The following is a 15,418-nucleotide window of genomic DNA, read 5'->3' as shown; positions in this document are numbered from 1 at the left end:
GGGGAAAAATAACATTATTGTCTATGGAGATGGTTCACATCTCCACGCCGAACGCCTGAAGCTGAAACAAGTCCCGGACCCTTTTTTGTCGCGCGTATCGGGCGGCTTTGGCGTTTTCCATAGCCGACAACGACCTATAGAGAACCGCGGTTAAAAACGACGCGTTTTGACGCGGTACAAAACACCGCAATTTGTCGCTGCAAATCTTGGTACAAAACACCGCAAATCGCCTACGCAAAGGTGTGAATGCAGCCTTACTTCCGCCCAAAGGTCTTTTTTTTTTTTTAATTCTTTATTTTTCCCATTTTTTTTTTCTCACACAGGGATAATAACACATCACAATTAAACGTCATACATTTCAGCCAGAATTCAGGTTTTCTTAATCGAGAATAACCTTTCTCTTAAAAACATTTTCTTATTCCTAATTAAGCAAAAAACAAGTAGAGGTTTACCTCACCTTTCTACTACTTCCTTAACATGTTCTCTCCCTGTTTAACCTATTGGGATCCGCGCTATAGTCAAATGACGGCTACAGCGCGGATCCCAAAATCCAACTGGACGTCAATTGACGTCCACCCCTTTGGGCGTTCCCCGCGCGGCAGCGGGCAAACTCTGTGTTGGCCGTGTCCCTTGGACACAGCCAATTACAGATCGCCGCAAACGGCCAATCAGAGTGGCCGTTTTTCGATGCGATCTGTGCGGCCAATGAGAGATGATCTCATATGTAAACATATGAGATCATCTCTCATTGCCGTTTTACACAGAGACAGCGTCCTGTCTCTGGAGAGGAGACCGATCTGTGTCCCTTGTACATAGGGACACAGATCGGTCACCTCCCCCAGTCAGTCCCCTCCACCCACAGTTAGAACACAATTCAGGGTACACATTTAACCCCTTCCTCACCCCCTAGTGTTAACCCCTTCAATGCCAGTCACATTTATACAGTAATTAGTGCATATTTATAGCACTGATCGCTGTATAAATGTGAATGGCGCCAAAAATGTGTCAAAAGTGTCCGATGTGTCCGCCATAACGTCGCAGTCCCAATAAAAATCGCAGATCGCCGCCATTTCTAGTAAAAAATATAAATAATAAAAAAAAAAAAAATTCTGTCCCCTATTTTGTAGGCGCTATAACTTTTGCGCAAACCAGTCGCTTATTGCGATTTTTTATTTTTTTTACCAAAAATATGTAGAGGAATACGTATCGGCCTAAACTAAGAAAAAAAATGTGTTTTTTTTTTTTTTAAATTGGGATATTTATTATAGCAACAAGTAAAAAATATTGTATATTCTTCAAAATTGTCGCTCTTTTTTGTTTATAGCGCAAAAAATGAAAACCGCAGAGGTGATCAAATACCACCAAAAGAAAGCTCTATTTGTGGGGAAAAAAGGAACGTCAATTTTGTTTGGGAGCCACGTCGCACGACCGCGCAATTGTCAGTTAAAGCGACGCAGTGCCGGAAGCTGAAATTTCACCTGGGCAGGAGGGGGGTATATGTGCCCAGTAAGCAAGTGGTTAAGGTGTCAGTAACCTGAGGTCTCCCCCTGTTATAACCACCCCCCCCCCCTGCTCCAAAACTGTATGTCCAACCAGCAGAAGCATAAACAAAACAAAAAATATATATATTTATTTTCCTTCTTCTCCACTACCCCTCCTCCCTACCCCATTCCCCTCGTTCCTTGTATCTAATATAGGGGGCCCAGATTTCCCTAAACTTGTCCTCTTGTTCCCTTAGGGCCATTGTTAGATTTTCCATATTCTGAATTTCAGTAATTTTTGCAAACCATTGTGGTCTACTTGGTGAGATATTACTTTTCCAGAGAACCGGAATACATGCTTTAGCTGTTGTCTTAACCATTAGCCGACCGACTCACACCGATAGACGTCGGCAAAGTGGCGCGTTCCCAACAATCGCCGTATGGGTACGTCTTTCCCTTTAAGACCCATAGCCGATCGCGGGCACGGGAGCCAGAACAGGGATTTGTGTGTATAAAAGATCGCTGTCCTGACAGGGGAGGAGAAACAGATCGTCTGTTCATATTAAGAAAAAAAAACAGCGATCTGGCTCCTCCTCTAGTCAAGCCCCGCCCCTCAGTTAGAACAAACACTAGGGAACACACTTAACCCCTTGATCGCCCCCTAGTGGTTAAAGGGGTTGTAAAGGTAAATGTTTTTTCACCTTAATGCATCCTATGCATTAAGGTGAAAAAACATCCGACGGTACCGCCCCCCCCCCCCGAACCCCCGTTTTACTTACCTGACCCCTCGAAAATCCTGCGCGTGTCCTCGTGATCCTCTTCGGTTCCCAGCCTGGCCGTTGATTGGCTAGGCTGGACGGATTGATAGCAGCGCAGCCATTGGCTGGCGCTGCTGTCAATCACAGCGGATGACGCGGCACGCCGGGGGGCGGGGCGGAGTAATACAGTCGGCGGCTATGCCCGCCTCTGTATCACGGGAGGGCGCTCGCAAAAGCTTTGCACCATGCGAGCACGCATGAGGGTGGAAAGCTTTTGCGAGGAGGAGCCAAGACAGCCGCCGAGGGACCCCGGAATGTAAACATCTCATGTGACAGTAATAGTTGGTGACAGGTCCTCTTTATGGAGGATTTTGCACTTTTTTTGCACTTAAAAGTATTCAGATCGCCAAAAAAGTGACGTTGCTTCTGTGTTTTTGCCCTGGTTCACACTGGGTACAATTTGGAACGATTTGAGATGCGATTTGACACGTCAAATCGCATCTCAAATCGGCGGCAATTGTCGGCAATGGCACTGTCCTAATCAGTGCGACGCCGCATCTGCGATTTCAAAAAGTAGTTCCTGTACTACTTTTTGCGATTTCGGGCCGCGATTTACATTAAATTGCGGCCGAAATCGCGGCAAATCGCGGCCGCGAAATCGCTGTAAAATCGCGCATTTTACCGCGATTATGAATTCGCAGCAGTGTGAACCTAGGCTCAAGATAGCAGACTGGAACGAAGCCGTTTCCTAGCCTAGCCGCCAGATCGTGGATCGGGTCTCCCGGGGGGACGGGCGTAAGGCGGTGGGCACCCTGGAGCAGAGAACCGGGGGGGGGGGGGTGCTGCCGCCTTAAATTGAGAAGTGGGGGGTGCCGCCGCTAATTGAGAGGCGGGGGGGGGGCCTTACAAAAATAAATATAGAAATAAAATATATATAAAAAGTGGGGGGTAGCCATCCGGGGGGCCCTGGGGACCTTTGTGGGCCCTTTAATAAAAAAAAAAAGAAGAGGGATGGGGGTTGGCATCCAGGGCCCTGGGGACCTCTGGGCCCTTTAATTTTATATATATATATATATATATATATATATATATATATATATATATATATATATAAAATATAAAAATATATATTAAATAAAAAAGTAATACAAAAAAAAAAGGGGGTGGGGGTTGGCATCCAGGGCCCTGGGGACCTCTGGGCCCTTTAATTTTTTTTATATATATTTATATATATAAATATATATATATATATATATATATATATAAAAATATAAAAATATATATATTAAATAAAAAAGTAATACAAAAAAAAAAGGGGGTGGGGGTTGGCATCCAGGGCCCTGGGGACCTCTGGGCCCTTTAAAAAATGTTATATATATATAAAAGTATATATATATATATATATATATATATATATATATATATATATATATATATATAAAAAAGGGGGGGGGTTGCCATCCGGGCCCCTTACAGGTGTATTGTCAGTACCCCCCTGATGGCGGCCCTGCATTCACCTACGAGCAGTGGGGGAATCCGCAAGGAGTTAACTGCCCACTAGGTGGCACTTTTTTCTTTCTATACACACATATGTGCAGTGGGGGAATTCACGTGCGATTAGCGCCAATTTTTATTGACGCAAATCGTACCACAAAGTATCACTAGTCCGTATCGGTGAGTACTTGACCGAAAGTATCGGTACGCATACCTGCAAATAAAGAATGGGTATCAGTGCAACCCTACTCATTTTTGCATTATGTTGATGGAAGGGGGGGGGTGGAAGGAGGGGAGGGGGATTTGGGGGGGGGGGGGGGGAATGACGAAAACCAGGGAAGGTATAAATAATCACAAATGAAGCTTCAGCTTTAAGGATACGAACACTGACCGCTTCCGCATCCGTGCTCAGGAGGCGCTTCACTTCCTTCTCCACATCCGGGGATTCGATGTACTGAGTCAAAAAATTAAAAGAAGCCAAGAATAAAATTACTGGGGATATCATCATGTCCCCTACAGGGGGAGATTTCCTGAGACTGGAGAGAGTAAAATCTGGTGCGGCTCGTCACAGCAACCAATCAGCTTCCAGGATTTATTGCCAAAGCTTCATTGTATAAGCTGAAGTCAGAAGCCGATTGGCTGCCATTAACCACCTAAGGACCCCCTACCGCCGATATACGAATGTCACGGCTGGGCACAATCACATACCTGTATGTGTCTCTTTAAGCCCAGGTGTGGGGTCGCGAGCGCGCCGCCGGTCCAAAGCTCCGTGACCGCGGGACACTGATCGCCGCCGGTGTCCCACAATCGGTTACCGGAGCTGAAGAACGGGGAGAGGTGTGTGTAAACAAACCTTCCCCGCTCTTCTCTGTGGCAGTGTCAGTGATCGTCTGTTCCCTGATATAGGGAAAGACGATCAATGACGTCACACATCCAGCCCCGCCCCCCTACAAGGTCACACAAAACCCATATAGTGCCCCCTAGTGGTAAACTCCCAAACTGCAATTGTCATTTACACAGTAATCAGTGCTATGTGTCAAAATTGTCCGATGTGTAAATGTCGCAGTCACGAAAAAAAAAAAAAAACGCTGATCGCCGCCATAAGTAGTAAAAAAAAAAAAAATTATTAAATAAAAATGCAATAAAACGATCCCCTATTTTGTAAACGCTATCAATTTTGCGCAAACCAATCGATAAACGCTTATTGCGATTATTTTTTTTTTTACCAAAATAGGTAGAAGAATACGTATCGGCCTAAACTGAGGAAACAATTTTTTTTTTATATATTTTTGGGGGATATTTATTACGGTAAAAAGTAAAAAATATTGCATTTTTTTCAAAATTGTCGCTCTATTTTCGTTTATAGCTCAAAAAATAAAAATCGCAGAGGTGATCAAATACCACCAGAAGAAAGCTCTATTTGTGGGAAAAAAAGGACATCAATTTTGTTTGGAAGCCACGTCGCACGACCACGCAATTGTCAGTTAACCACTTAAGACCCGGACCAAAATGCAGGTAAAGGACCCGGCCAATTTTTTTGGATTCGGCACTGCGTCTCTTTAACTGACAATCGCGCGGTCGTGCGACGTGGCTCCCAAACAAAATTGCCGTCCTTTTTTCCCCACAAATAGAGCTTTCTTTTGGTGGTATTTGATCACCTCTGCGGTTTTTATTTTTTGCGCTATAAACAAAAATAGAGCGACAATTTTGAAAAGAAAAAGCAATATTTTTTCCTTTTTGCTATAATAAATATCCCCAAAAAATGTATAAAAAAAAAACGTTTTTTTTTCCTCAGTTTAGGCCGATACGTATTCTTCTATATATTTTTGGTAAAAAAATAAAATACAAAATAAATCGCAATAAGCGTTTATTGATTATTTTGCGCAACATTTATAGTGTTTACAAAATAGGGGATAGTTTTATTGCATTTTTATTAAAAATATTTTTTTTTACTACTAATGGCGGCGATCAGCGATTTTTTTCTGTGACCGCGACATTATGGCGGACACATCTGACAATTTTGACACATTTTTGGGACAATTGTCATTTTCACAGCAAAAAATTCTATAAAAATGCATTGTTTACTGTGAAAATGACAATTGCAGTTTGGGAGTTAACCACTAGGGGGCGCTGTACGGGTTAAGTGTGACCTAATATGTGTTTCTAACTGTAGGGGGGCGGGGCTGGACGTGTGACGTCAAAGATCGTGTTTCCCTATATCAGGGAACAGACGATCAATGACAGCGCCACAGTGAAGAACGGGGAAGCTGTGTTTACACACAGTTCTCCCCGTTCTTCAGCTCCGGGGACCGATTGTGTGACTCCAGCGGCGATTGGGTCCGCGGGTCCCGCGGCCACGGAGCTTCGGACCGGGCCCGTGACCCACGGCTGGGCACTTAAAGAGGAAGTACAGGTACGTGCTTGTGCCCAGCCGACGTATATGTGCAGGAGGCGGTCCTTAAATGGTTAAAGTGACGCAGTGGCCGAATTTGCAAAAAGGGGCAAGGTCCCTAACCTGCATAATGGTCCGGGGCTGAAGTGGTTAATAGCTGCACCAGATTTGAGTTTTCCAGTTTTAGTAAATCTCCCCTCTGCTCTCTCTATATATATACACACACATACATACATACATCTCTCTCTCATTTTATATATAGAGAGAGAGCGTGCAAGAGATGTATTTTATTTGGGTACATCGTCGCACAACCGCGCAATTGTCAGGATCGCTGAAAATGTCCAGGTCAAAAAAGGGGGGGTAAATCTTCCAGAGGGCAAATGGTTAATCAGAATTATTTGGACTCGATCTACCTTCTTCTTGGCGGTTTTCCTGAAGCGTCTCTTGCGCACATTCTTCAGCGGTAAGGTTACTGGAATGATAAGAATGTTTCACAATGATAAATATACAATGGCCTGGATTCAGGTAGATCGGCGCATTTTTAGGCGGGCGTAGGGCATCTCATATGCGCTACGCCGACGTAAAGCAGAGAGGCAAGCACCCAATTCACAATGCAAATGCTCCCAACGTTGCGCCGGCGTAACGTAAAATCGTTGGCGTAAGCCCCGCCTAATTCAAAGAAGGTGGGCGTGATACATGTAAATGAACCGTGAGACCATGCAAATGAATGGCCGAACGAACAGCGCATACGCCGTCCCGTGGACGCTTCCCAGTGCGCATGCTCAGAATCACGTTGGAATGAACACCTAAGATACGTCGAATCACTGAACATAACCTACGCCCAGCCCTATTCACGTAGCACTACGTAAACGACGTAAAATACGACGGCTATTCCGTCGTCCATACCTTTGCATGGGAATGCGCCTCCTATAGGTGTAATAACTTTACGCTGGGCGTACGCCTTACGTAAACGGCGTATATTACTGCAACGGGCGCAAGTACGTTCGGGAACAGGCGTATCTCAGTCATTTGCATATTCATTGCGTAAATCAATGGGAGCGCCCAAGATACGCCGGCGTAGCAAAGTTACGTCGGTCGGAGGAAGCCTATTTTCAGGCTTATCTAGTTCTGTGGGCATGGCGCACAGATACGACGGCGCAGATTTACACTTACGCGGCGTATCTCGAGATACGCCGCGTAAGTGTTACGTGAATCCGGGCCAATATATCTAAAGGCCTTCTAAAGTTATCAGAATTTCGGTATAAGCAATGGCAAACCAACCCACCCTCCCCCTCCCCTCCCATTTTTCCCAACTATCCATCATAAAAGATAAAACGTACTTCCGTGATTCCATATGAACTTCTTCTCTCGGTCCCGGTCCTTCTTCTTGTTGCTCTTCGGATCGCTTGTTCCCGTCGGCTCCTCCAGGGGGGGATAGAGATCCCCATCCAAGGTGCAAACCAGCATCTGCATCAATGATAGAATAGAATAGGTCTCAGTGTCTGGAGATGGATTCCGTCAGGCCTCCTTCACCGCGGCCATTTAGTCGCAAAACACCGGATTCCAGCGCCAAGGATCAGCAGAGCATAGCGGCCGCTGCTCAGCCTGTGTAACCCAATGACAAGCTGACAGCTGCCGCCGCCGCCCGCCGCTGTTCGCACGTGGCTGTGCACCATGGGGCATCAACGGGTATTGTTTTGCATTGATCTGTGGTATATTTAATCGCTTCCCGCCTGCCATGTAGACGAAAGACGCCGGCGGGGTGTCTCTCTTGTTATGAGATGACATCACATGACCTTCAGATATCAGATTCTACAGCCGAATATTGTAACCAAGAACCAGAGACTAGACCAGTTACAAAGCTGGGACGTGAAACTTTATTGAAACACAAAGGTAACACTCGGGACAATTCCCCCCCCCCCTCCTTTGCATTCAGGGCGGGGCACCTCTCCTCTCACTGACAGTGTGAGGACAGCCGATCAGCGGCATTTCCTCACAGGGGAGATCTGTACTGATGATCATCAGTGCAGCCCCAACAGTGCCCCTCAGTGATACCAATCAGTGTCCGCCAGATCCTGCCCATCAGTGCAGCCCATAAGTGCACATAAGTGCCGCCCATAAGTGCACATAAGTAGTGCACATAAGTGCCGCCCATCAGTGCACATTAGTGAACATCAGTGCCGCCCATCAGTGCCACATTCCGCTCCCCATAACAGAATGCTCCGGAAGTGACGTTCCGTCGCCGCCATCTTGCTACACCCCACACCATTGCACAGGAATGATGGGGTGTGAAGGGGGCAAGCGCACATCTTGTTACACCCACCGGAGTTTTAGATTTCACACTTATTTTCAACACAAAACAGAGTTTCTGTGTTTAATTACAGGATTTGCTAATGTGACAGAACACCTCGGATTTTCACATTTAACATCTTAACAGTCCGTCGGATTTACAAATCACGGGCCAGATTCATGAAAAATTGCGGCAGCGTAACGTATCCCCTTTACGTTACTCCGCCGCAAGTGCTTGATTCACAAAGCACTTGCGTGTAAACTTGCGGCGGCGTAACGTTAATCTGTCCGGCGCAAGCCCGCCTAATTCAAATGGGGCGTGTGTCATTTAAATTAGGCGCGCTCCCGCGCATGCTCTGTTTTGAAATTTCCCGCCGTGCTTTGCGCCAAATGACGTCGCCCCCGACGTAATGTTTTGAATGGCGACGTGCGTAACGTACTTTCGTATTACCCGGACGACATACGTAAAAAAAAAAAAATTGAAATTCGACGCGGGAACGACGGCCATACTTTAACATGGCTGGTCTAAATGTAAGCCATGAAAAAGCAGGCTTATGTTTGCGACGGGAAAAACAGACTAGCGACGACGTAAGAGAATGCGACGAACGCGCGTACCCTCGTGGATCGCCGTAAACAGCTAATTTGCATACCCGACGCTGGAAAACGACGCAAACTCCACCCAGCGGCCGCCCGAAAATTACACCTACGATCCGAAGCCGTACGTCTGTCGGATCTATGCCAAAAACCGTCGTATCTTTGTTTGAGGATTCCAAATCAAGATACGACGCGGCAAATTTGAAATTACGCCGGAGTATCAGCAGATACGCCGGCGTATTACTGCTGTGAATCTGGCCCCCTGTATTTAAGGTAATAAGCTCCGTTTGTGTTTAAAATAAGTGTGAAATCTAAAACTCCGGTGGGTGTAACAAGATGTGCGCTTGCCCCCTTCACACTCTATCATTACTGTGCAATGGTGTGGGGTGTAGCAAGATGGCGGCGATGGAACGTCACTTCCGGAGCATTCTGTGATAGGGAGCGGAATGTGACAACACACTGCCCATCAGTGCAGCCCATCAGTGAACATCAGTGCCGCCCATCAGTGAACATCAGTGCCGCCCATCAGTGAACATCAGTGCCGCCCATCAGTGAACATCAGTGAAGGAAAAATTTACTTGTATACAAAATTTTCTAACAGAAACTAAGAAAACGTTTTTTTTTAACAAAAAATAAAAAAAAAACTCAGTAGTAATTAAATACCACCAAAAGAAAGCTCTATTTGTGTGAAAACAAAATGTACAAAATGTCACATGTGTACAGTATTGTATGATCGCGCAATTGTCATTCAAAGTGTGAGAGCGCTGAAAGCTGAACATGGTCCTGGGCAGGAAGGGGGGGGTTGGATTGCCCGGCATTGAAGGGGTTAAAGGTTTACATCCCCGACCGCACACTTAGCGCATTACCTGACAGATGTCTGCGGTTTTGTAGAAAGTCTTCTTGTCGATTGTTTTCAAACACTCCGTCACACACGGGATGTCCACCAACTTTGCCGCGAGGGGAACCCGGTCCACCCGCACAATCCCATGACGTCCGTCCGCTATATTAATATAAAAAAATAATAATACATAATAATAATATATATATATATATAAAAAAAAAAAATACATAATAATATTATATGAAAAATACATAATAATATATATATATATTAATATTATTATTATAATTATGTCATATATATATATATAAAAAAATAGACATAACAATAATAATATATATATAAAAAACTACATAATAATAATAAAAAAAATACATAATAATAATATTATTATTATATGAAAAATACATAATAATAATAATAATAATATTGATAAATATATATATTATGTCACACATATATATATATATATATATATATATATATATATATCTCAATATAAATATAAAAATAAAAAGATATAATAATAATAAATATATAATAATAATAATAATAATAATATATAAAAAAATACATAATATTATATGAAAAAGACATAATAATATATATATATATATTTATTAATATTATTATAATTATGTCATTATATATATATATATATATATATATATATATATATATATATATATATATATATATATATATATATATATATATATATATATATATATATATATATATATATATATATATATATATATATATATATATACACACACACACACACACACACACATACATACATATAAAAAAAAGACATAATAATATTATATGAAAAATACATATATATATATATATATATATATATATATATATATATATTTATATTTATCAATATTATTATTATAATTATGTCACATATATATATATATATATATATATACATATATATATATATATATATATATATATATATATATATATATATATATATATATATATATATATATATAAAAAATACATAATAATAAAAAAAAAAATACATAATAATAATAATAATAATAATAATAATATATATAGTACAGTGCGTGGCTCTCAAATGTAAACAGTAACATTACGATCGCTTTGATTGGCCATCACAACCAATAGAAGTCAAAGAAGCTCTCTGATTGGCTCTGTACATTTTACTACGATCGGTATTGTCTGAAAACATGGACACGGCTGTAGGCAGCGGGTGGCCGCACACGGTAAAAAACACAGCGCTGTTTAAAAATGGCGCTCCAGAACATCGCGGACACCGCTGTCATTTGCTGCCTGCCCGTGTATATACACTCGCCAGCCACTTTATTAGGTACACATGTAAAAAGACAGCGTCAAAAAACTAAAAATAAAGTGTAAGGCGCCTCGTTTGTCCGAGCTCGCACGCCCAAAAAAAAAAAAAACGCATATGCAAGTCGCATCCGCAAATGTAAGCAGTGTTAAAACCACACATGTGAGGTATCGCCGCGTGTGTTAGAGTGAGAGCAATAATTCTAGTCCTAGACCTTCTCTGTAACTCTCTAACCTGGTAACCGTTTACAATTTTGTTTTTAAAACTTTGCCTATGGAGATTTTTAAGTATGGTAGTTTGTCGCCATTCCACGAGCACGTGTAATTTTTAAGTGTGACTATTTACTCAGCGTAACATCATCTCTCACATTATACAAAACATTTGGGCTAATTTTACTGTTTATTTTTTTTTTTTTTTTTTGCGTTTGAAAGACCTTTCAAAACGCAATAAAAGAAAGAAAAAAAATACACCTAAATGCATACAAAAATCAATAGTAAAGTTAGCCCAATATATATATATATTGGTAAAAATGGTGAATTTCACTACGAATACTCACGATGTAACTCGATGGAAAGTCGGTCTTTTGTGCTGACATTTCCGGACTGGACCATCCGCCTCACCGTAGACGCGTATTCCTGGAAGACAAAATCATTATTATTATGAAAGCAACTTTCATAAAAATACAGACTAGAAGAATTTTCACATTACTCGTGTAAGATTTCAGACTGATACTTATGTACGTGGGAGGAGCCTACGACACTTGTGCACGTGGGGGGAGCCCGCCACACTTGTGCACGCGGGGGGGAGCCCGCCACACTTGTGCACGCGGGGGGGAGCCCGCCACACTTGTGCACGCGGGGGGGAGCCCGCCACACTTGTGAACGCGGGGGGGAGCCCGCCACACTTGTGCACGCGGGGGGGAGCCCGCCACACTTGTGCACGCGGGGGGGAGCCCGCCACACTTGTGCACGCGGGGGGGAGCCCGCCACACTTGTGCACGCGGGGGGGAGCCCGCCACACTTGTGCACGCGGGGGGAGCCTGCGACACTTGTGCACGCGGGAGGAGCCTGCGACACTTGTGCACGTGGGGGGAGCCTGCGACACTTGTGCACGTGGGGGGAGCCTGCGACACTTGTGCACGTGGGAGGAGCCTGCGACACTTGTGCACGTGGGAGGAGCCTGCGACACTTGTGTACGTGCGAGGAGCCTGCGACACTTGTGCACGCGGGGGGAGCCTGCGACACTTGTGTACGTGCGAGGAGCCTGCGACACTTGTGCACGCGGGGGGAGCCTGCGACACTTGTGTACGTGCGAGGAGCCTGCGACACTTGTGCACGCGGGGGGAGCCTGCGACACTTGTGTACGTGCGAGGAGCCTGCGACACTTGTGCACGCGGGGGGAGCCTGCGACACTTGTTTACACTGCGATACTTGTGTACATGGGATTTTTTTCCCCATTTTTAATAAATTTGCAAAGATTTCAAACAAACGACTTTCGTGTTGTCATTATGGGGGATTGTTTGTAGAATTTTGAGGAAAATAATGAATTTAATCCATTTTGGAATGTGGCTGTAAAATAACAGAATGTGGAAAAAGTGAAGCGCTGTGAATACTTTCTGGATGCTCTGAATATATGGGCAGCATCCTATACTATGTAATCAGTTTGTATCCAATCAGGTAGGACCTTTTACTAAGTAGTTTTTAGATCTAGAAGGGATTGTATATGGAGAGTGGAGGGATTGTATATGGAGAGTGGAGGGATTGTATATGGAGAATGTAGGGATTGTATATGGAGAATGGAGGGATTGTATATGGAGAGTGGAGGGATTGTATATGGAGAATGGAGGGATTGTATATGGAGAATGGAGGGATTGTATATGGAGAGTGTAGGGATTGTATATGGAGAATGGGGGGGGGATTGTATATGGAGAATGGGGGGGGGATTGTATATGGAGAATGGGGGGGGGATTGTATATGGAGAATGGGGGGGGGGTTGTATATGGAGAATGGGGGGGGGATTGTATATGGAGAATGGGGGGGGGGTTGTATATGGAGAATGGGGGGGGGTTGTATATGGAGAATGGAGGGGGATTGTATATGGAGAGTGGAGGGATTGTATATGGAGAGTGTAGGGATTGTATATGGAGAGTGGAGGGATTGTATAAGGAGAGTGGAGGGATTGTATATGGAGAGTGGAGGGATTGTATATGGAGAGTGGAGGGATTGTATATAGAGAATGGAGGGATTGTATATAGAGAGTGGAGGGATTGTATATGGAGAGTGGAGGGATTGTATATAGAGAATGGAGGGATTGTATATGGAGAGTGGAGGGATTGTATATAGAGAATGGAGGGATTGTATATGGAGAGTGTAGGGATTGTATATGGAGAGTGGAGGGATTGTATAAGGAGAGTGGAGGGATTGTATATGGAGAGTGGAGGGATTGTATATAGAGAATGGAGGGATTGTATATAGAGAGTGGAGGGATTGTATATGGAGAGTGGAGGGATTGTATATAGAGAATGGAGGGATTGTATATGGAGAGTGGAGGGATTGTATATAGAGAATGGAGGGATTGTATATGGAGAATGGAGGGATTGTATATGGAGAATGGAGGGATTGTATATGGAGAATGGAGGGATTGTATATGGAGAATGGAGGGATTGTATATGGAGAATGGAGGGATTGTATATGGAGAGGGGGGGGATTGTATATGGAGAGTGTAGGGATTGTATATGGAGAGTGGAGGGATTGTATATAGAGAATGGAGGGATTGTATATGGAGAGTGGAGGGATTGTATATGGAGAGTGGAGGGATTGTATATGGAGAATGTAGGGATTGTATATGGAGAATGGAGGGATTGTATATGGAGAGTGGAGGGATTGTATATGGAGAATGTAGGGATTGTATATGTAGGGATTGTGCTGAGCGTATTCTATTAGTTCTTCTACAATCAATAATCAGTCCATCGTACCGGTGGAAGCCTCAGAATGCTCTGACTTTCTAGTTCATGGGGGGCGTCGTCCTTATTCCGCGACGTCTTCTGTTCTGTAGGAAAAAAAAAGAAAAAGAGATTTCTAACTACAATGTACAAAAACATCGATCTCTGTAAGAGCCATAGCGGTTATCGATCACTTTCCGAGCCCAGAAAACACATGGAGATCAAGATATAGAAATACACTTCATAAATCAATGAGGATCTAGAAATCCACACCAGACCCGTATCCGAGCATGCGGCCCGGCAGATCAGGAAAGGGGGGGGGAGGGACGAGCGAGAACCCCCCTCCTGGACCATACCAGGCTACATGCCCTCAACATGGTGGGGTTGATGCTTTAGGCCATGGGGGAGGTCTATGCGCCCCTCCATCCCAAAGCATCTTGTCCTCATGTTGATGGGGACAAGGGTCTCTTCCTGACAAACCTAAGCGGTGGTTGTGGGGGGGGGGGGGGGGTTTGTCTGTGGGCAGGGGGCGTATCAGATTCTGGATGCCCCCTTTACCAAGGGAGGGTCCCCTCTATGTGAATGAGTGTGGGGGTCCCAAAAAAAGGGGTCAAAAATAAATAAAAACAATAAACAGGTTTTTAACAAAGTCCTTTAATAGAAATAGCTCCAACTTGTCTTCCTTCTCCAGTGATGTCTTTTCCCTCCGGTTCCTCCGCTGCCAATGTCTCCCTCCTCCGGTTCTTCTTTCTCCGCTGCCATCAGGAGAAAGACCAGCAGAAGAACCGGAGGAAGAAGACACTGGCAGCGGAGAGAGAAGAACCGGAGGAAGAAGACACTGGCAGCGGAGAGAGAAGAACCGGAGGAAGAAGACACTGGCAGCGGAGAGAGAAGAACCGGAGGAAGAAGACACTGGCAGCGGAGAGAGAAGAACCGGAGGAAGAAGACACTGGCAGCAGAGAGAGAAGAACCGGAGGAAGAAGACACCGGCAGCGGAGAGAGAAGAACCGGAGGAAGAAGACATCGACAGCGGAGAGAGAAGAACCGGAGGAAGAAGACACCGCAGCAGAGAGAGAAGAACCGGAGGAAGAAGACATCGACAGCGGAGAGAGAAGAACCGGAGGAAGAAGACACCGCAGCAGAGAGAGAAGAACCGGAGGAAGAAGACACTGGCAGCAGAGAGAGAAGAACCGGAGGAAGAAGACACCGGCAGCGGAGAGAGAAGAACCGGAGGAAGAAGACACCGGCAGCAGAGAGAGAAGAACCGGAGGAAGAAGACACCGGCAGCGGAGAGAGAA

At 44.2% G+C, this 15,418-nt stretch overlaps 1 protein-coding gene across 3 annotated transcripts in view; it reads right to left on the bottom strand.

The window, feature by feature from the left end:
* Window positions 1-15,418, bottom strand: part of TAF7 (TATA-box binding protein associated factor 7) — a 42,806-nt gene that overhangs the window by 18,493 nt on the left and 8,895 nt on the right. For 2 of the 3 annotated variants that reach the window (XM_040322743.1, XM_040322741.1), the window contains exons 3-8: window positions 14,154-14,227; window positions 11,736-11,814; window positions 9,875-10,008; window positions 7,466-7,592; window positions 6,539-6,597; window positions 4,115-4,193 (exon numbers count right to left, since the gene is read on the bottom strand). In XM_040322743.1, coding sequence (XP_040178677.1) covers window positions 4,115-4,193; window positions 6,539-6,597; window positions 7,466-7,592; window positions 9,875-10,008; window positions 11,736-11,814; window positions 14,154-14,227 — 552 coding nt within the window. The remainder of the gene's footprint in view (window positions 1-4,114; window positions 4,194-6,538; window positions 6,598-7,465; window positions 7,593-9,874; window positions 10,009-11,735; window positions 11,815-14,153; window positions 14,228-15,418) is intronic. The other variant, XM_040322742.1, reaches the window with a different exon arrangement.

Source organism: Rana temporaria, chromosome 9 (genome assembly GCF_905171775.1).
Source record: "Rana temporaria chromosome 9, aRanTem1.1, whole genome shotgun sequence".
In the NCBI taxonomy this organism is placed as follows: Eukaryota; Metazoa; Chordata; class Amphibia; order Anura; family Ranidae; genus Rana; species Rana temporaria.
The sequence above is the reverse complement of the archived record's forward strand: the minus strand, read 5'-3'. Positions and strand labels throughout refer to the sequence as shown.